This window comes from Engystomops pustulosus, chromosome 4 (assembly GCF_040894005.1).
Source record: "Engystomops pustulosus chromosome 4, aEngPut4.maternal, whole genome shotgun sequence".
NCBI classification, from domain to species: Eukaryota; Metazoa; Chordata; class Amphibia; order Anura; family Leptodactylidae; genus Engystomops; species Engystomops pustulosus.
In genome coordinates this window covers 200,413,275-200,434,108 of record NC_092414.1, presented here as the reverse complement: position 1 = coordinate 200,434,108, position 20,834 = coordinate 200,413,275, and the positions used below count along the sequence as shown (strand labels likewise).

At 44.9% G+C, this 20,834-nt stretch overlaps 1 protein-coding gene across 1 annotated transcript in view; it reads right to left on the bottom strand.

Moving 5' to 3' along the window:
* Positions 1–20,834, bottom strand: part of LOC140128050 (zinc metalloproteinase-disintegrin-like protein H3) — a 39,060-nt gene that overhangs the window by 12,681 nt on the left and 5,545 nt on the right. Inside the window, exons 2-11 of the mRNA XM_072149412.1 lie at positions 16,070–16,152; positions 13,095–13,171; positions 10,169–10,247; positions 8,596–8,672; positions 6,895–7,066; positions 5,187–5,249; positions 4,782–4,853; positions 1,298–1,467; positions 1,070–1,154; positions 175–305 (exon numbers count right to left, since the gene is read on the bottom strand). Of these exons, the coding sequence (XP_072005513.1) occupies positions 175–305; positions 1,070–1,154; positions 1,298–1,467; positions 4,782–4,853; positions 5,187–5,249; positions 6,895–7,066; positions 8,596–8,672; positions 10,169–10,247; positions 13,095–13,171; positions 16,070–16,152 (1,009 nt within the window). The remainder of the gene's footprint in view (positions 1–174; positions 306–1,069; positions 1,155–1,297; positions 1,468–4,781; positions 4,854–5,186; positions 5,250–6,894; positions 7,067–8,595; positions 8,673–10,168; positions 10,248–13,094; positions 13,172–16,069; positions 16,153–20,834) is intronic.

The window sequence follows — 20,834 nt, the reverse complement described above, 5'->3', positions numbered from 1 at the left end:
TATAAATGCATTTTCGCAATCCTGTAGCTACTAACAATAAACAGAAAGGTTTGATTACACATTTCTCGAGAGGCAATACCTAACGCTGCCTGAAGTCTGTTTGGTCATAGCTGCTGACAGGTTCCCTTTATACCAAAGATGGATCTGGATTTTGCTAGCAGCTAATGTCCTCACCTCAGAGTCGGAGACATGATGCAGGAATCCGCGGAGCAGCTACACAAACTGTTATCATGACTCATCCCCAGGTTGTGTCCCATCTCATGAGCGATGGTTGCACCAACAGGAATGGACTCCTTGCTGTGATCCTGAGGAAAGGAGGACCACATCCAAATAATTGATAGGCAGGTCATTCACAAAATGTTGCCAATTAGTAACAGATACTTTATTATTGTCAAAAGAATCTTGAAACATTGCAATTTCCATTCTAGTTAAAGTCGGCTTTGCTGTGTAGACTAGGACTGAAAAGCAGAGTCATCTCATCATTGAAAGGTAAGGGAGTTTATGACTCCTAGAGGCTTAGCAGGATGGGAACATTACTAACTAAGAACACTCATAATACTCATTCCCTCGTCTCTGGTGAAGGGTCTTTACTCTGTCACCTGTCACTACAGGTTTTCTGAACTTTCTGAGAGATTGGGGGTCATTTACTAAGGGCCCGAATCATGTTTTTCCGACGGGTTATGCGAATATTTCCGATTTGCGACGATTTTCCCTGAATTGCCCCGGGATTTTGGCGCACACGATCGGATTGTGGCGCATTGGCGCCGGCATGCACGCATCGGAAATCGGGGGGCGTGGCCATAAGAAAACCCAACGGATTCTGAAAAACCGCTGCATTTTAAAAGAAAAAAAAGTGTCGCTTGACCTGCGCTTACCTGCACCCAGGGTAGGATGGTGAACTTCTGTGCACTCCGACGAACTGCAGCGCAGCATCGACACCTGGTGGGTATCAGGGGAACTATCGCCAGAAGACCCGAATCCTCCGTAGAGAACGCGCCGCTGGATCGCGAATGGACCGGGTAAGTAAATCTGCCCCATTGTCTCAATGAGATAATAATACACAGCTTACCTGAATAACCCCAGAGGAGTGGGATTTACTGCACATGGTGGCCACAAATGCCAACCCAACGGTGTTGCCATCAAAGTCTATGTTCCTGTGAGAAAAACAGTTGTTAGTGAGCTCCAGACGTAACCCTGGAAGCCATGGCAGGTCGAATAACTTTGGAGCCCCCCCCCCCCCCCCCCAAAAAAAAAAAGCAATGAAGACCATAAATGTCAACTGAGGGGTATGTCTTACGTGATGAACTGGGCATTGTCATGAGCCTTCCTTGGCAAAAGGTTCTGTGTCCTCCAGGTAGAGAAGAGATCGAGGTTCACGTTGGCCGAGGAGGACACCTGGAACAAGTCTTTCTTCTCCCAGATTTCGATACCAGTTAGCGCCACAAAGGTCTTCAGGGCTTTGTAAACCTTGAATAAGACATGAATTCTAGTTATGTGGACAATATATTTATGTCGGACCCTGAACTGATCGTCTTACTCTGTGCATTCAAGTTACCCAACTAAAGTACTAGAACCGTCAGGCAGGGTATGGGATGTCCCCCGCAGTCAGAAAAATAGGACTCTTCTCCCCTCATTTTCACAAGAGATGAGTCAAGTTTAGTGGATGTAGGGGAGTGAAATCTCAGAAGCTCCAATCTCCTGTTCTATAGCACTAGAAACATGCGTCTTGTGTCATATTAAAGATAAGAATCTCATCTTTCAGCTTCTGAGAGGCACAATATGAGGGGGAGCTTCTGGGAGACACAATATGAGGGGGAGCTTCTGGGAGACACAATATAAGGGGGAGCTTCTGAGAGGCACAATATGAGGGGAGCTTCTGAGAGGCACAATATGAGGGGAGCTTCTGAGAGGTACAATATGAGGGGAGCTTCTGAGAGGCACAATATAAGGGGGAGCTTATAGGAAGCACAATATGAGGGGAGCTTCTGAGAGGCACAATATGAGGTGGAGCTTCTGAGAGGCACAATATGAGGGGGAGCTTCTGGGAGACATAATATGAGGGGGAGCTTCTGGGAGGCATAATATGAGGGGGAGCTTCTGGGAGGCACAATATGAGGGGGAGCTTCTGGGAGGCACAATATGAGGTGGAGCTTCTTAGAGGCACAATATGAGGGGGAGCTTCTGGGAGACATAATATGAGGGGGAGCTTCTGGGAGGCATAATATGAGGGGGAGCTTCTGGGAGGCACAATATGAGGGGGAGCTTCTGAGAGGCACAATAAGAGGGGGAGCTTCTGAGAGGCACAATATAAGGGGGAGCTTCTGAGAGGCACAATATGAGGGGGAGCTTCTGAGAGGCACAATATGAGGGGAGCTTCTGGGAGGCACAATATGAGGGGAGCTTCTGAGAGGCACAATATGAGGGGAGCTTCTGAGAGGCATAATATGATGGGGAGCTTCTGAGAGGCACAATATGAGGGGGAGCTTCTGAGAGGCACAATATGAGGGGGAACTTCTGTGAGGCATAATATGAGGGGGAGCTTCTGAGAGGCATAATATGAGGGAGAGCTTCTGAGAGGCACAATATGAGGGGGAGCTTCTGAGAGGCACAATATGAGGGGGAGCTTCTGAGAGGCACAATATGAGGGGGAGCTTCTGAGAGGCACAATATAAGGAGGAGCTTCTGACAGGCACAATATGAGGGGGAGCTTCTGAGAGGCACAATATGAGGGGGAGCTTCTGGGAGGCACAATATGAGGGGAGCTTCTGAGAGGCACAATATGAGGGGAGCTTCTGAGAGGCATAATATGAGGGGGAGCTTCTGGGAGGCACAATATGAGGGGGAGCTTCTGAGAGGCACAATATGAGGGGGAGCTTCTGAGAGGCATAATATGAGGGGGAGCTTCTGAGAGGCACAATATGAGGTGGAGCTTCTGAGAGGCACAATATGAGGGGGAGCTTCTGGGAGACATAATATGAGGGGGAGCTTCTGGGAGGCATAATATGAGGGGGAGCTTCTGGGAGGCACAATATGAGGGGGAGCTTCTGGGAGGCACAATATGAGGTGGAGCTTCTGAGAGGCACAATATGAGGGGGAGCTTCTGGGAGACATAATATGAGGGGGAGCTTCTGGGAGGCATAATATGAGGGGGAGCTTCTGGGAGGCATAATATGAGGGGGAGCTTCTGGGAGGCACAATATGAGGGGGAGCTTCTGAGAGGCACAATAAGAGGGGGAGCTTCTGAGAGGCACAATATAAGGGGGAGCTTCTGAGAGGCACAATATGAGGGGGAGCTTCTGAGAGGCACAATATGAGGGGAGCTTCTGGGAGGCACAATATGAGGGGAGCTTCTGAGAGGCACAATATGAGGGGAGCTTCTGAGAGGCATAATATGAGGGGGAGCTTCTGGGAGGCACAATATGAGGGGGAGCTTCTGAGAGGCACAATATGAGGGGGAACTTCTGTGAGGCATAATATGAGGGGGAGCTTCTGAGAGGCATAATATGAGGGGGAGCTTCTGAGAGGCATAATATGAGGGGGAGCTTCTGAGAGGCACAATATGAGGGGAGCTTCTGAGAGGCATAATATGAGGGGAGCTTCTGAGAGGCATAATATGAGGGGGAGCTTCTGAGAGGCACTATACGAGGGGAGCTTCTGAGAGGCACAATATGAGGGGGAGCTTCTGAGAGGCACAATATGAGGGGAGCTTCTGAGAGGCATAATATGAGGGGGAGCTTCTGAGAGGCACAATATGAGGGGAGCTTCTGAGAGGCATAATATGAGGGGAGCTTCTGAGAGGCACAATATGAGGTGGAGCTTCTGAGAGGCACAATATGAGGGGGAGCTTCTGGGAGGCACAATATGAGGGGGAGCTTCTGGGAGACATAATATGAGGGGGAGCTTCTGGGAGGCATAATATGAGGGGGAGCTTCTGGGAGGCACAATATGAGGGGGAGCTTCTGGTAGACACTATACGAGGGGGAGCTTCAGGGAGGCACAATAGGTGAGGGAGCTTCTGGGAGGCACAATATGCAGGGGAGCTGCTGGGGGAGTACAGTATGAGGGGGAGCTGCTGGGGGAGTACAATATGTGGGAGAGCTTCTGAGAGGCACAATATGAGGGGAGCTTCTGAGAGGCACAATAAGAGGGGGAGCTTCTGAGAGGCACAATATAAGGGGGAACTTCTGTGAGGCACAATATGAGGGGGAGCTGCTGGGGAGTACAATATGAGGGGAGCTTCTGAGAGGCACAATATAAGGGGGAACTTCTGTGAGGCACAATAGGAGGGGGAGCTGCTGGGGAGTACAATATGAGGAGAGCTTCTGAGAGGCACAATATGAGGGGAGCTTCTGGGAGGCACAATATGAGGGGGAACTTCTGTGAGGCACAATATGAGGGGGTGCTTTTGGGGGGCACAATATGAGGGGGAGATTCTGGGAGGCACAATATGAGGGGGAGCTTCTGGGAGGCACAATATGAGGGGGAGATTTTGGGAGGCACAATATGAGGGGGAGCTTCTGGGAAGCACAATATGAGGGTGAGCTTCTGGGAGGCACAATATGAGGGGGAGATTTTGGGAGGCACAATATGAGGGGAGCTGCTGGGAAGCACATAAATTGGTGTTTTTTGTTTTTTTTTTTTAATATTCTCTGGATAAACAACACATTTCTGTAACATGATCAGCGTTATGCACCCGCAGCCTCATCAGCGAATTCTAATGCAAACCCATGCATGTGCAGCATGTCTACGATAATGACTTTATATCATCAGATGATCCTCACCTCATTCACGTAATTAATCATCTCAAACATCCTCTGTTTAACCGCTTCTGCGCTTTGGTTATATTTTAGAAACTAAAATAATAAAAAAAAAAGAAAATTACATGTATTCAACTTTTTGGAAGTTTTGCTTTGAATTTTATGTCACTGAGCGCCATCTAGTGGCCATTTTTTAGATATAACACAAGACAGAACCACTAAAATTAAAGACAAGTTCCTTTCACAGGATCAGGACCCAGATCAGAAAAAGAAAAGCAAAATAAAGGGGTAATCTCATTGCTGTATAAGCTCATCAGGGCCGGATTATAGGAGGGTGCAAATGGGGCGCGTGCCCCAGGGCCCCCACCAACCTTAATCTGGCCCTGAATCTCATTATATAGTGGCCACATCACTGCTTCCCATACTTACCATGCTTCTATCTGCCACCATGTATAGCTCGATATACTTCTGAGAATCTAGAAATTGCTTTTTCTAGAATAAATTAAAAACAAAAAAACTTTAAAAAAAAGTGTAATGCAAGAGGAAACCAAACAAAAAGATTGTGGGTATTTACAGCATGAAAGCATCTGTTCTGTATAATAATAGAATGTAAAAAGTTACTATTAGATAATGCTGTGTATTATTATTACTATTTTTATAATATTCAAGCTGGCCACAAGGGGGAGCACACGGTATACATAGTTATATCACTCCCTTACAAGCCAATGGGATTATTATAAACCCCTTAATGTCAAATGTCACAGTGTTAACTTTTTGAAAAAACATTTTGCTTTTATTCCCGCAGGACACATAATGGGGAATTTATAAATACTGGTGTTTTTTGCACCCAAAAAATATGGGATCCGAGCCCTGAAATAGGAATAATTCCTAGCAAATGACAAAAGGAGGGGGGTTCAGAGGGGCGGGGCTGGCGGTGCAGTGGGCTGGCAAGGGTCATTCCTGCCTTGTGCCTAAGCACAAATTATGGAGTCTGTTCACACGTTCAGTTTTTCGGATGCAGTTTTCATAGCCAAAAGCAGGTGTGGATCATAATGGATGAGAATATATCATAGGGTGGTGCTACTCCTCCGAAGCGGAGTCTGAAATCTTCTTATATTTGCTATCCATGGCCTTCTTCCTTCTAAAATCAACTCTTACAATTATGCTAATGAGCCTGAAGGCATATTTGCTAACGCTCCTGGAGGCAATACTGTACTGGAGTCCCTTCATGCTGCAGCTTCAAAGCACTGTCCCCTCCCTCTGCCTGCTGTAGTCTCACACAGTGGACAGTGCACAGTGTAACAGCACGTGAAACTGTTGCAGGGAGGGGCTCAGGTAACACCCAGAGGAGCTCTTCAGAGTCATTAGCATAATTTTAAAAGTGGATTTTAGAATGGAGAAGGCCATGGATAACAAATATAAGAAAATTACCACCGTCACAGCATTATTGGTTCATGGATGGAGCTACAGAGGAGGTGTGATTTCAGCAACACTCAAATTTGTCCAAAACATGGTTGCAATGGAGCATTACAATCTTCATGTCACATGAGGAAAGACTAAAACAACTAGATTTATTTAGTCTGGAAAAGAGACGACTACGAGGGGACATGATTAATTTACATAAATATATGAATGGCCCATACAAAAAATATGGTGGTAAGTTGCTCCAGATTAAATCAAATCAAAAGACGAGGGGGCACTGTCTCCGTCTGGAGAAAACAAGGTTTAATCACTAGGGGTGACAGGGCTTTTTTACTATGAGAACTGTCGATGTGTGGAATAGCCTGCCTCAGGCGATGGTCACAGCAGGGACAGCAGAGAGCTTCAAGAAGGGTCTAGATGCCTTTTTACACCTAAATAACATTGATTGTTATGTTATATAGAATTGTTTCCCCTAAATCCCTTCGTCATCCAATCCCTTTCCTTTCTAGGTTGAACTTGATGGACAAGTGTCCTTTTTCAACCGTATAAACTATGATACTATGATATAAACTTTACAATGTGAGTTGGTGACCTGCAGCACATAGGCCTGAGCCCTCAGGTGTTATAGTATGTATATTTCTGTGACTATCCCATTCACATACACAGAGACTACAGTACTACAAGCACAAGACTGCCGGATCCCATCGTCTTTTACCTCGGAATTTCCCGATCGGGAGGTTTTGGAGGTTCTTCCCTCGGTCCAGGTGGTGTTGGTCACCCCGCAGGTCATTGGAGTATCGGGCTTCTCATACAAGGCGTGATCTCCCTCATCTGTCTTGTTCATTGGCTCAATCAAGAATCTGCGGTTCCGCGTGTGGATGAGACCACTGCCAAAAAGAATAGAGACTTACATATACAAAGGCTTCACATAATACCGCCATATAGTGCTGACTATATCCCACGAAATACCGGCATATAGTGCTGACTATGTCCCACATAATACCGCAATATAGTGCTGACTATATCCCACATAATAACACCATATAGTGCTGAATATATCCCACTAAATAACACCATATAGTGCTGACTATATCCAACATAATATCACCATATAGTGCTGACTATATCCCACATAATACCGCAATATAGTGCCAACTATATCCCACTAAATAGCTCCATATAGTGCTGACTATATCCCACGAAATACCGCCATATAGTGCTGACTATATCCCACTAAATACCACCATATAGTGCTGACTATATCCCACATAATACCTCCATATAGTGCCAACTGTATCCCACGAAATACCTCCATATAGTGCTGACTATATCCCACGAAATACCGGCATATAGTGCTGACTATATCCCACTAAATACCTCCATATAGTGCTGACTATATCCCACTAAATACCTCCATATAGTGCTGACTATATCCCACATAATACCACCATATAGTGCTGACTATATCCAACATAATATCACCATATAGTTTTGACTACATCACACTTAATACGGCCATATATCACTGACTATATCGCACAAAATACACCCGTATGATCACCATAAAATATTACAATATAGCGTCAAACAATGTTTTGTATACAAATATTACTCACATAATACTGCCATATACTCATATCATAATATAATACCATATAGTGCCAAATAATGAGCAGTGCAAAATCAATACTTCCTTTAAAAGTGAATATAATGCTGCCATATAATAATAATAAAATAGTTCCATAGAGTGGTTACTATATCACAAATACCGCCATATTTTCACCACATATTGCTACCACATAGTGCCATAGTGCAGTATATAGACAATACAGATATGGTGGGGCATTTATTAATTTGGGGGCACGGTGAGGCAGGAAGCTATATTTCAAAAGTTATATTTCAGTGGGATGTAAGTTTGTGGCGCACAAACAAAAAAGTTTAGAACGGTCTCCCTATAATATGGCCATGCACCATAGACTGCACTATTATATATTACATAGTGCTAGATCCAAACAATATGCACTTAAAAATAATACTGGCATGTAGTCACCATATAATAATACAAATGCATCTTCCATAATTCCCCCATATAGTGCCATGTAACATGCAGCAGGCCCCCATAATACTGTCCCAGTAATACCACTATACATCGGTTATTGTCAGTGGTGGTGGCCCTGGCACACGTTTTTGGCAGCCTGTCTCCGTGGGTTACACAATAATATGATGGCACATGAAAGTGTCCTGATACACAGAAGTCGCCTCTTCCAAAACTCCAACCAGGAACAGAAAACAAGCGCTGAGGACACGGATATTAGCAGTAATTATACATAATTATCACTAATTACCCCCGGGAGGTAACGTGCCTAAATGAAGCCTGGATGGTGGAGGCTGCTATCACTGGGCTGTTGTCACTTACCTGAGCCCATTACATGCACATATACTGAGCGACGAGCCTTCATCTCCCCTCACATGGCCCTGGTAGCAGCAATGGTCCTGCAAGAGATTCATGAAGAGATTAACCCAGGCAAGGGAGGAGATTTAGGGTGTAGCTACAGGTGGTGCACATGTAGCAGTTGTGCCGAAAACCTGGTGCCTAAGGAGAACAATTACAATTGAGGCCTCTGTGGGTTTGTGATCAGTCCTAAAGAGTTGGGACTTGTACAAGGACAAAGGGCTTGATCAGTTGAGCCAAACATCTCTGACAAGCAGAGCACTATTGTAGGCACAGACATACAGTACTGTGATTAGGTCCTGCAGCACCCTAGCAACATAACTATTTCATGTGTAATGGCCCGCTGGACGGGTCCTTTACAAACCTTTTACATATTGAATATCCCAAAGATGTAGGTGAAGTATGAACAACCGGATCCTACACTCTAAGTGGTTTCTAAATGAAGTGGATTTTAATAACTTATCCATTGCCTTTAAAGGAAACCTACCATTTGATTTGATGCATTATGAAGCAAACATACCTTGAGAACGCTCTACCTACACTGATGCAGGGTCATATATTGGTTAATCCCTGTGCTGAGTCATTTTGCTGCTAAAACAGATATAACATTATGATAATGAAGCTCTGTGTCCTCTATGGCTGCTCCAGAGCTTGCTTTCCCGCTTCTCATAGCAGGAGAGTTTCTCTCTGATTGCATCATCATCTCCTGCACTTCTCTTCCTGCCAGACAGAATAATCAATTGCTGCACCATCCCCCAGCTGATGTGTAGGAGTCATTCAGCTCAGGTTGATTAGTGCTTGACTAGTCATGCTTTACATAGCAGCCATTTGTGAATTGAAGCTTGTGTAATGTGTAAGCCAGCCTGTCCCAGCTTTCCCAAGGATCTGAATGGTATAATTGTTTTAACAGCAAAACCACTCAGCACAGAGATTAACCAAGATATGTTTCTGCATCAGTGTAACTACAGCAAACTCACGGTATGTTTGCTTCATACTGCATCAAATCAAATGGTAGGTTTCCTTTAAGGATGTGTGTATTAAACCTTTAGTATTATGCCACCTGCTGGCTGTAGAGGGTAATGGCGTGTCACCATATCAGCCTGAGAAGGGGAAGTTTACATTGACCAATGATGTGTCATGTTTAACGATTGTCTAACCAATCCTGTCACATGGTTCCTGGTTGGATCCTGGACTCTCCACACCCCCAGGTGAAGTTTATATAAAACTCATTGGGACGGGAAAGTTCTAGATTAGAGCAGAGTGTGCAGACTAGATCCCGAACAGAACCTGCCTAATACTACGGCTAATAACATCTCCAACCCAATGCTACTGAACTGGGCTGTGAGAATCCTTGACCAGACATGATCCAACCATGGACCTTGGATCTGGACAGATCGGACCTCTACCTTATCCTGTTGCCATTGTTGTGTTCAAGTTCTGGAATGAAGGAACTTTGAGTTGATGTTCTACAGAGGTGAAGAAAATGTGTCGGATTCCTGAGCGGCGCCCAAATTGTTTTTCCTCTATGATTACATACCAGATCCTTCGGTTTGGTGGTAACTGGGGTCCCATCGTCGTTATACAGGGTCACAGTGAAATCTTCGGTTAATAGATCTCTGTAGATAGAGGAACAGGAGAGGAATCATCAGCACATTCAAGGGTGTAGAAAGTTTCATCTCTGCATGATGGGAAGTTCTGAAACTTTCTAATATGAATCGGATGCTGAAATCCTCAGTGACCTTAAAGAAAATCTAACATTGTTTTTTATGAAGAAACATAACTTGAGAATGCTGTAGCTACACTGATGCAGAAACATATCTTGTTTATTGCCTGAGATGAGTGGTTTTGCTGAGAAAACAATGATAACATTATGATAATGAGGCTCTGTCGCTCCTGTGGCTGGCTCAGCGCTTCTCCCCTCACATTAGCTATGCACTGCTCAAGAGGATGATGTAATCACTGTGTTGTGCCTGACAGGCAGAAGTATTCAATCACTGCACCATCCCCCAGCTGCTGTGTATGAGTCATCCAGCTCAGGTTGATTAGTTCTGCCTGGACTGTTTAGAAAACTCTGTGATGGGAAATCCAGCTCTTCTTAATGAGCTGGTTCATTAGGCTCCGCTCACTAAGAAGAGACGGCTCTTCCGGCTCCTGAAAGGCTCCCTATTACATGTATAATAGAGAGCTGCAGTCCAGCCTGTACTCCCACTCCACACCACTTGTATCGGGTTAAAAGGGGTGTGGTGGGGCTCACTGAGGGGAGCTGGCTCCCGTCGTTCGCGCAGAGCCGACTCGTTTGTGAGCGACACATGACTACTGTGTAATGTGTTTATCAACGGCAGACTAAGTGCAATCCAGCTTTCCCAAGGTCCTGAATGTTATTGTCAGCAAAACCACTCAGTTCAGGGATTAAACAAGATATATTTCTGCACCAGTGTAGCTAAAGCATTCTCAAGGTCTGTTTGGTTCACAATGCATGAAAACAAATGGAAGATTACCTTTAACACCTTGGACTCCTGACTGATATATTCAGTGCACTGGGGGCGGAGCTTGGTTTGCCAGCTTTGGCAGACAGACAGACCAGACAGCCATGGCGCAGACTAAAGCTGAAAATGTCAATGGGTATAGTTAAAGCCTTGCTCAGTGAAATGCAAACTCTGGCTCCGCCCTCAATGCACTTGAAGGATAAAGTGCATTTCAAGAAAAAGCGTTGCAGCTGTATTATAATTTGTAGCTGCGATTCTCAACAAAAAGTCCTAGCCAGAGGCGAGAGAGATCCGGAGTAGTGTAATGAGTAGGTAAACAGAGTAACCTGTACACCCTGGTCACCCCTCACCACAAGGGTTAATCATTAACGCCGCAGATGATAAGAGTGAAAGTGCTGCCAGAGATTCCAGGGAGCGGCAGAGATGTGCCATGTACACAGCATAACAATAGTCACATCTCATCACCCCCTCCATTAGTACAATTTGCATAACTCCACCCCCTCTTTGTTTGTTTTTTACCCTATCAAAAGGTGGGGTAAATCCCAATACATAGCACCATCGTTATTTTATTGCATTATATTATATTTTACTTTATTTTATTTCAATGATATGTCTTTGACATAGACACAGGGAGGAATGGGGGGAGATTTACCACAGGTGTTTGAGGTTAAACTGTTTTAGTTACCCATAGAAACTAATCAGAGCTCAGCTTTAGTTTGATAACCAGCTGAAAATGAAAGCTGAACTCTGATTGGTTTCCATGGCCAACTAGAACAGTTCTGCTCTCAGACACTTCTGATAAATCTCCCCCCGGGCATTCTATAACATCCTGCCTACCTGGAGCCACCAGTAGAGGGAGCTGATTGTTCTTGTTAAAGGGAACTTTTCATAAAGGGAACTTTACTCATATGTGTCTTTGGTGAAAAGTGCAGCACCAGCATCCCAGATTAAATTTGCCAGTAAAATCATTCCCTCAATGTTCCCCGCCTTTTTCTGACGTGGCCACACCCACCGCTGTGTGGCCCCGCCCATCACTGTAGGTGAAATGGCAAGAAAATCTACAGTTTCTCTGCCACTTCACTGCTCATTGTTATATACACCATGCAGTGAGAGGTAGAGCATTCTGGAGAGGTCAGGAAGTGGACAGGGAGAGGATTTCCTGTCTACTCAGTGTGAGATTTAATGAGACACTGAGCTGTCAGTCAAAAGAAGGAGGCGGAGTTCACTGGCAGCCTGGAGAAAGCTTGACTCTTCTCTTCAGAAGCTGACTCATCTCTTACTACTCTGCTGTCATTAAAGTAAAGTGCCTCAGTCGCAGATCATTTTGGATCACATAGGGAGGACTTTTAACCCTTTACCAGCAGGTATTACTGGTGTGAGGGGTAAAATTCTGGTGAAAGGTTCTCTCAATTTGGTACGCTCTGTGTAATCTGTGTGCGCTATATAAATAAAGGAGTTATTGTTATTTAAATCTAATATATAATCAGTATATGCAGTACTGGTCCATCTAGTGGTGACTTCCAGAATTACAACTGTTATATTTTTACATTTACACTTTTTTTCCGGGATTTAAAACTCCTTTTTAGAAAAAAAACAAAGCTCTACCCATAATAAAGATATATTGAGAAATTAATCAGGACATGATATAGAATTGAAATATGCAATAATAATGAAATGTGGAGAGTCCCTTTAAGTAGTCAGGAAGGACATATATTACGTAGAATGTCCCTTGGTGTCATTGTTTCACACACACAGAACTCCATCTGAACTGGTGATATCATGAGGAAATAGCCCAGGGGGTAAGGCTGGTCAATAACACGAGGGATGGTGCCAGGGACGCTATGTAAATGTCTACACGGGATATGTGTCCTGCTGGAGGTGAGCTGCAAATATTGATGTAGTAGTGAAGACAAACACTGCATTCACTTTCCTGGTGGAGGTGGCACCATGTGATGATATGATAATAGGGAGACTCACTCTGTCTTCTCCAGATGCAGGAATAATGGTTTTCCTTCCACGTGCACCTTGTACTGGAGCAGGTCCGGATACTTACTCTGGGTGCAATAGAGAAAAAAAAACAGGTTTTAAAAGTGAAATTCCCCCACCCCCACCTAAAAGGAGGTGAGACAAGGATCCTTCATCATAGGATGACTATGTGATGTCTGGAATAAATAGGTCACACAGTCACATATCCACTTTCTCATATGTTTAGTCACCCAACTTTTCCTCCTGAGTCATGTGAGTAATAGATGTAGGTGCCAGAAGTCTACCTGAGATGCAGAAGCTGCAGTGAACGGCGTTGATTATAACTCAGATGGTTCCCGAGGCAGAGCCTTGTATTGGTGGGACCTGACTGTGGGTTAAATTGTCCACTTTCATCAAGTAATTGCTATTGTTTGTGTAATGAAAGGTTATAAAATTAACTATAAAATTTATAAAATCAATTTGTCACCATTCCCTAGATCTCTGCTTGCTGTCAGTGAACAGGAAGCTTCATTGTTCACTTTGTGTGGATAAAACATGGTCCCTGGTCATGTGATGTCACACAGGTGCACGGTCGTTATATCCCTGGTGATGTGATGTCACACAGGTGCACAGCTCGGTATATCCCTGGTCATGTGATTAAAAACAGGTGCACAGCTCGTTATATTCTTGGTCAGGTGATGTCACACAGGTGCACAGCTCGGTATATCCCTGATCATATGATGTCACACAGGTGCACGACTCGTTATATCCCTGGTCATGTGATGTCACACAGGTGCACGACTCGTTATATCCCGGGTCATGTGATGTCACACAGGTGCACAGTCGCTATATCCCTGGTCATGTGATGTCACACAGGTGCACAGCTTGTTATATCCCTGGTCATGTGATGGCAAACAGGTGCACGCCTCATTATATCCCTGGTCATGTGATGGCAAACAGGTGCACAGCTCGTTATATCCCTGGTCATGTGATGTCACACAGGTACACGGTCGTTATATATCCCTGGTTATATGATGTCACACAGGCGCACAGCTCGTTATATTCCTGGTAGTGTGATGGCACACTGGTGCACGGCTCGTCATGTGATGGATGTCATACAGGTGCATGGCTCGTTATATCCCTTTTTATGTGATGGCACACAGGTTCAAAGCTTCAGTGTTAAGTATTGTCCCTGTAAAAAATGGGTAATTATACCTTTGTGTATGTTGTTAGCAGCAGCAGGTCTGTCAACTATAAATAAATATTCTAGGATTGTAGCTGGACTTGTAGCACTGGGGGCGTTTCCTCACACCGCTGAGCTATTAGCGCTCTGATTTGTATTGCCCAACAAATCTCTCCTCCCCTCTGTTCCAAATGACTGCTGCTGTATCCCTCCAGGAGCCTGCTACAGCTTTTACTAAGAGCAGAGAAGAAGCGCTGCAGAGATTTGCATTGCAGAGTGCACAGCAGTGTGAGGACGCAAATTTGTACAAGATACAATTACGGAAAATGAATGCATTTTTCAGTCCTGCTGCTACTAACATCATACACAAAGATAGAAGTGACAAATAGTCAGCTCTAAAATCACTTCTTTACATGGTTGTCTTGTGCAGGACCCATGGGTCCAATTATCGTGTCACAGGGGACACCCAAGCATCACTTTTGTCAAAAAAACTTCGTTATTTGGAAAAAACCTGGTTAAACTAAATGGGCTTTTGTATACTTTATGTTTCTATTCTTTCCATAGCTCGTCCTGATTTGAGCTGAGAATTTGTTACAATTGTATCCAATGTAAGGTAAACAGCCCGGGGGCTCCTGACTGATAGATTTAGCCTGCGCTGATACATTGTAGCAAAATACAAGAGGTTTGTGTTGTTTCAGTTCTGGTTTACAGATTATTGCAGTGACTGGTTACAATTGGTGCTGACTACAAAGGGTTTGCTTGTTGTCTGTTACTATGGAGACACAGATCTGTCCTATAAAAATGAGTCATAACATAATATACGGGGATACATGACAAAATGCTAATTATTAAGGGTTCTATAATCATCTCTTTAACACTTTTGGGCCGCTGGAACTATTAGTGGTCCTAGGGTAGACACATGACACATAGGACTCGTCAGTGGATGGTCTTTTGGGCTTCCACTAAATTTATCATTTGACCGAGTGCTTTGTGAGAAATTCAACAAAACCTACTGCAAAGAAAAGCGATAGGATAGGTGAGGGTGCGATTTCTGGCAACCCACCAATCAGCTGCCTGTAGATATACACTAGATCCACTTCTACTTTCCAGGTCTGTGTCCATCAGTCATGTGGCCTACAAGCAGGGTGAACCATCCATGAGGTGAGTTGAGCCTCTTGCCTCAGGCAGCACCAATTGCAGCGAGATGGGGGGCAGTCACCTGCTATAAAGCAGGACCTTACGCATAAAAAAGGGGTCTCATCACACCCAGTGTCAGTATGGATGTGAGACGCAGCCACTTACTATAAAAATGTAAAAATTAACCTGATGTATTACTACTGGATGAGGCGCGGGGGGTGCAGTTTTACAAAACTCACCTCAGGCAGCAGAGAGTTTAGGTTCATCCCTGCCTACAAGTAAATAGGACCGCACTGCAATACCAAGCACAGCCACTATACAATATATGGCGCTGTTCTGAGAGAGCACTAAAGAGACAGCAATGCTTTACCATATGTCTCTTCAAACAACAATAGATTTGGGACCCCTATTACCTGAGTTTGATCACCTATCCCAAGAAGAATAACCTATCTTTATCCACAGGTCATAACAAACTCTCATTGACTCTAAACCAAAGGGTCAAAGCAGCAACATCTCAGATCTCAGACCAAGGAAGAGGGTCTCAAAGTCACCCTGTGGGGACCACTGCTGTGAGTATCTATCTACAAGGTCCATATGTAGGAGACAAGGTCCATCGATAAGAGCATCACACATAGGAGGGCAGTAGGGGCAATGTGGTAGAGATTACCTGAGTGTCTCTCTTGTGCTGGGAATGGAGTTTCTCCGGCACCACCACCTCGTATGCCTGACCTTCAGGTAATCCATCAAATGCTGGAAGGAAGGAGAGAAAAAGTTATTATAAGGAAATTATTACACAGTCACTATATACAGTCATAAATCAGTTCTCAGTCATATAATATTCTGTGCAATGTACTGGGAAGCTGGAAAGAACCACTCAGATGCTGTGGTCACATTTTACCACAGTATCTGAGGGGTTAAAGAGCTTATCCTTGATGTTTTATTGACAAGCCTTTTTACTAATTATTTGTAGGGATCCAACACCCACCATACACCAATAGCAGATGTCAGCAAGGGGTTAAAGGGAGCTGTCACCTCTCTCCACTTAAGTAAATAATCACATTTACTACAATTGGAGAAGCGCAAATCATTGACAATTCACTTTGCCGAAGCTTCAACTTTTAAGATTGGATTTTCAAGTCCAAATCTATTTGGTCCTTACAATGTTGTTTTAATCGTCCCAGAAATGTGTATATTATCCCCTATGGTTCTTATGTCTTTATGCTGTGCGTTCCCCTATGATTCCTCCTGGAAAGTGGGTTTTACCAATTGGGGTTGTGACCCTTGCTCAGCACAGACAGGGCCTTTCCCACAAACAGGGCTGCCACTAGGAAGTTTGGGCCCCTGACTGGCAAATATCATGGGCCCCCACCCCCAGGAATGATAATATGGCCCTATGTGCAGGAGGATGGTTTTCTGTGACTTTGGGCCCCTTCCTCTGCTTGGGCCCCCTGAACACAGTCACACTAAATCCCCCTGATGGCTGCCCTGCCCCCCCAAATTGTAGCATCAACTTGGTAAATTTCTAGGAGCAATAAAATCAACTAGATACAATGTAACTTCTAGTTCCTGCAGAAAATTACTTGGTTGCAACATGAGAACTTTGCCCCAGAGGGGTTCTGGCAGGAGCTGGGGCACTTTGTATGGGGGTGCCAGAAATATTGCAACATTATACAAGAAATTATATGTTTCATAAAAAACCCTAAGACATACACCTATAAGACACAGGTAAGTGCCGCATTCCAGGACATCCGCAGCCCATATGCACCCAGCACCCATCGCCTGGGGCCATATCTTCCCAGAACTCAGCTCCCAAACACAAGATCCTAATCTGCATGACATTCCAGGTTACCCCTATACAATCAGCACAATGACTTACCCGCCAGCTATCTGTGTACCCTCCGCTACCCATGACTCACACCTAATAAGAGGCACAGTCACTGTACTGATACTACTCTGTACACAGGCAGAGGTGTCATACCGGAGGTGGACACATACTGACACATCCACTCATGGCCGGATTTAGATTGTAAGCTCTGCTGATGTACGTTCTGGCAGCTCAATACTGTAAAGTTGTGGCTCGTTTCGTGCTGAAAAACCTGGAGGACAAGTCTTGGGCTTGGTGCATTCTGTAGTTTTGACACCTTATTGTGATTTTTTAATGTGTCTTTTTAAGTCTCTAAAATTGAGGACCCAAAATAAGCCAAATCTTTCCAGATGATATACACAGATGGATACCGTAAATACTAGAGTATAAGTCGGAAAAAGTGAGTCAAAAAAAGAAAGTCAATACTCAGGGTCCTCTTCTTACATCTCGTAGCGGCAGGTCTGTTCAATATCACGGTGTATGAGTGGCACACACAATATGGCAGATGTAAGAAGAAGACCTGCGAGGGGCATACTGAGTCTGGCTATATACGGGGGCCAGGCTGGCTGGCTATATACAGCGGCAGGTTGGCTGGTTATATACTGGGGGTAGGCTGGCTATATACTGGCTGGAAGACTGGCTATATAATGGGGCTGACTATATACTGGGGCAGGGGCTGGCTATATACTGGGGTCTATCTGGCTATATAGTGGGGGGCAGGGGCTGGATAGCTATATTCTATGGGTCTGGCTGGCTATATACTGGGGCTAAGGGGCTGGCTGGCTATATACTGTGTGTAAGCTGGACGGCTAAATACTGGAGGCAGGATGGCTGGTTAAATAGTGGGGGCAGCCTGGTTGGCTATATATGGGAGCAGGCTGGCTCGCTATATACTGGGGGTAGGCTGGCTATATAATGGGGCAGGCGGACTATATACTGGGGCAAGGTCTGGCTATATACTAGTGCGCAGGGGTCTAAATAGCTATATACTTGGGTGAGGTTGGGACCAATGTATTTCCCACCCTAGGCTTATACTCGAGTCAATAGGTTTTCCCAGCCTTATGTGGTAAAATTAGAAGCCTTGGCTTATATTTGGATTGGCTTATACCTGAGTATATACGGTATATCCATTTAAGCTCTCTACCTTTAAGTAGCCGTTCCTGATTGGCACCATTACACATGGGGGGGTATGTGATCAATGATTTTGAATCTTAGATGTTTCTCCTGGTGTTCTGCTTCCAGGAAACGTTTAGGGACAGGTAAATCTTTTCTCTCAGAATGAATGCTGTAACGATGTTGTGTGAAACGTATTTTTAAATTCCAAAGTGATCTCTTTGAGATAGAGAAGGCCACATGGACAACTCAACAAATAAATGACACGATCGCTATTGCCCGTCAGATAATATTTGATGTTATATATTTTACCATTGTGTTCAGCCCCACCAATGCTTCCTAATAATTCCAGCTGTCCATCACTCCTGTCATTATAGGTGGAGATAGAAGGAATCCGTGTTACTGACTTCTTCGAAACTTTGGGAGTCAACAAACTAGTTAGAGTTTGTGCTGTAGCCTTTACGTTTGTTGAGTTCCACCACCTTTTTATGGTAACCCCTGTTTTGTAATTTGTAAATTTTGTGCACATGTTGTACATATTGGGGTACATTTACTTACCCGGTCCATTCGCGTTCCAGCGGCGGCTTCTCGGACGAGCGTTCGGGTCTTCCGTCGATTCATGAAGGTCCTGCGCCCGATGTCCACCAGGTGTCGCTGCTGCGCCGAGGTCCGCCGAGTTGCGTCGGAGTTCACTGATCTCTTCCTGGTGCATGTGAGTATGGCCCGTGCGACCATTTTTTTGTTTTAAATGCAGCGTTTTTTCCGAATCCGTCGGGTTTTCGTTCGGCCACGCCCCCCACTTTCCGTTGCGTGCATGCCAGCGCCGATGCGCCACAATCCGATCGCGTGCGCCAAAAACCCAGGGCAATTCATGGAAAATCGGCGCAAATCGGAAATATTCGGGTAACACGTCGGGAAAACGCGAATCGGGCCCTTAGTAAATGACCCCCATTTTGTTCAATTTTGGATGGCTTACTAGTAATTCTTTTGACTTTTAAAAATTGACTGTAAAGTATTGATTTTTATCATCGCCCTAGGATGATTACTTTCAAATTTTACAAGATTGTTAGGATCCGTACTTTTAACAAAATATCAGTTTCAAAGCTTTTCAAAGAGGCGAGTGATGCTATAGCTGGAATTATTGGGAAGCATTGGCTGGGGCTTAATTGTGGGGGTACCCCCATTCCGGAGTTTGTTAGTCCTCCATTTTTCTCCTTTCATAAATCTCACTCTTTGCGGGATATCAGATGTTGGTCCATTAAGAAATTTGAGACAATTGGGCATTTATGGTAGGTTGGTATAAGCCAGCTGTCCTTATCAGTTGCAGCTACATGGGAAAGGGCTCACAATTTGAACACAATGATAAAATATATATGACATCAAATGTTATCTGATGTAGTGTATTTGTTGAGTTGTCCATGTGGTCCTCTCTACCTCGGAGAGATCTCTTTGGAATTTAAAATATGTTTCACACAACATCCTTTTGGCATTTGTTCTGGGAGAAAAGATTTACCTGACCCTAAACATTTCCTGGAAGCAGAACACCAGGAGAAACATCTTACATTCTAACTCAATAATCGTATACCCCCCTTACGTAGAGGTGGTGATAGTGCATGACTACTTAAGTGTAGAGAGTACTTAGATCAGTGATGGTGAACCTTTTAGAGACCGAGTGCCCAAACAAAAACCAAAGCCCACTTGTTTATTGCAAAGTGCAATTTAAGCAGTATATTATTGTTCCCTGCTCTGCCACAGCTTTCAATTGTATCAGCATCCTGAGGACACCAATACAGGAGAAATGTGGTGTATTATTGTAGCTTCTCTCCAGGATCCCCACTACAAGAACAATCAAGGGGCCCAAAGCTCCAATGGTAATTCAGCTCTGCCCGCACCTTCCTGCATCCAGTAGTAGTCTCAGGCGCTCCATGATGTGTGATTAAAGGGAACTTTTAAACTTAACTTTTATTAGACAATTATGCAAATTTACTTATGCGGCTACTGGGGCGTGGAGTAGCCGCATCTGAGGTTACACGAGGCTGCTACTCCACGCCCCGGTAGCCTCTTTTCTCCTCCTACTCACCCATCTTCGGCGCGCAGCTCCGCGTTGCTGCGCGCCCTCGTCCGGCGATCCTGCCGTCTGCGCATGCGCAGAAGAGCAGGCCCGCGCCTGTTTCGGAGCAGTGACCGCGCAGGCGCGGGCCTGCTCTTCTGCGCATGCGCAGACGGCAGGATCGCCGGACAAGGGCGCGCAGCTACGCGGAGCTGCGCGCCGAAGATGGGTGAGTAGGAGGAGAAAAGAGGCTACCGGGGCGTGGAGTAGCAGCCTCGTGTAACCTCAGATGCGGCTACTCCACGCCCCAGTAGCCGCATAAGTAAATTTGCATAAATGTCTAATAGAAGTTAACAAAAAAGTGTGGGGACGTGAGGATTAGCCCTTAAAAGGGCTTTCCTCACG